The 1,686-nt window shown below is 46.5% G+C and overlaps 1 protein-coding gene across 1 annotated transcript in view; it reads left to right on the top strand.

Annotated features, from left to right (window-relative positions):
• Reep3 (receptor accessory protein 3) overlaps nt 1-1,686 on the top strand; it is a 51,313-nt gene that overhangs the window by 26,816 nt on the left and 22,811 nt on the right. The window contains exon 3 of the mRNA XM_013351231.2: nt 898-974. Within this exon, the coding sequence (XP_013206685.1) occupies nt 898-974 (77 nt within the window). The remainder of the gene's footprint in view (nt 1-897; nt 975-1,686) is intronic.

Here is a 1,686-nt window from a genome sequence, read left to right as displayed (position 1 = left end):
AAAAATTCTTACCTATGTTTAGCCATGCGGCCTGGTACCTTTTCTCAGTAAGGCATTATTTTCTTGCTTCCTCTGCATCTGGCTGGTGACCACATCTCTGCCTTTCCTCTTCCCAGAATTCTCCTAGCCTGATTGTCCCGCCTATACTTCCTGCCTGCCTGCTGGTCAATCAGCATTTTATTAAACTAATGTGAGTGCCAAATCTTTAGAGTGTATAAGAGCATTGTCCCACAGCAGTTTCTTTAAGTTTATTTTTATTTTATGTGCATTGCTGTATTCCCTGCATGTGTGTCTATGTAAGGGTGTCAGATCCCCTGGATCTGGAGTTAGAGACAGTTGTAAGCTGCCACATGGGTACTGGGAATTGAACCCAGCCCATCTAGAAGAATAGCCAGTGCTCTTAACCGCTGAGCCATCTCTCCAGCCCCAATAAATGCAAAATTCTAAAGACCAATGAGCATTAGATGTTGTCGTATTTTGTGCTGTTTTATTTGTGATTGCCGTTTTATTACGTGATTATTTGATTGTGGTTACTGAGTTACATTCCATCAGACCTCAGAGATTTGTGGTTGACTCTTGTAGTCATACCATAAACCCATCCATAAAACCCCTTGAGAACTGGACCATCGTCCTCTACATTGGACCCAATGTGGTGTATATCCCAAGATGCATGTGTATTTATATAAAATTGCTCAGAACAAGTAATTTCTTTTTTAAAAACATAGTCTCACTCTGGAACCCAGGCTGATATGCAGTTCACTGTGTAGCACAGGCTAGCCTTAAACTTGTGGAGGATCTTCCTGTCCGAGTGTGCCAGATGCTGAGATTCAGGTGTGAGGCCCCAGGCCCTGCAGTCGTCATAACCAGTTGTATCATGAGTGCTTTTATGGCTTCCAGGTCCGCTGGATGATGTACTGGATCGTCTTCGCCCTCTATACTGTGATTGAAACAGTGTCCGATCAGACCCTTGCATGGTAAGTTACACCGCTCCGAGGGACTCGGGCATTTTCAGGTATCCAGAGTTCTTACCCCGTTCTTGCTTTTCACCATGAGAAATACATCAAGCAACTTAATTACCCAGCATCTTTTTCTTCCTCTGTCTTCCCCGTGACAACAGCGCTTTCTGTGGAGCCCGCCCTCATGAAGGCAGCTCACTGTGCTCATCCCTGCCCACCTCCCACTCCCACCAGCATCTTAAAATAGAGAACCTGGCTGTCATAATCTGCTTTCCACACTCATGACTTCAGACTGTTTCCCCGATGGCTTCCGAAATGACTCCTCTCCAATCCGCAGCATCTGGTCGCGGCCCTCCTTCCCTTCCCAGCCTTAAAGCTCCGAGGCAGGCACATTGAGACTACACGTCAGGAACCACGTGGACGCCCGCCCACTCGGCAGCAGCTCCCTGGCGGCTCTAGCAAAGCAACATGAGGCGTATTTACACCATGTTCATTCCCTCATTGAGCTCACAGTTTATAGAGGACCCATACTTAAGGACTCAGATCTCCTCGTGGGGTGTTTCAGGGTACCTTCCCATCCAGCCGTGCTACCAGAGAAGTCTCCTTGTTAAAAATGGCAACCTGAGATCTTACCATGCATCATAGACTGGTGCTGAAATTAACCCAGGTATCTCAGTTATCTTTTCTTTACCTGAGCTACTAAATGCAGCCAGATAGATAGATAGGTAGG

Source organism: Microtus ochrogaster, linkage group LG2 (assembly GCF_000317375.1).
Source record: "Microtus ochrogaster isolate Prairie Vole_2 linkage group LG2, MicOch1.0, whole genome shotgun sequence".
In the NCBI taxonomy this organism is placed as follows: domain Eukaryota; kingdom Metazoa; phylum Chordata; class Mammalia; order Rodentia; family Cricetidae; genus Microtus; species Microtus ochrogaster.
The sequence above is the reverse complement of the archived record's forward strand: the minus strand, read 5'-3'. Positions and strand labels throughout refer to the sequence as shown.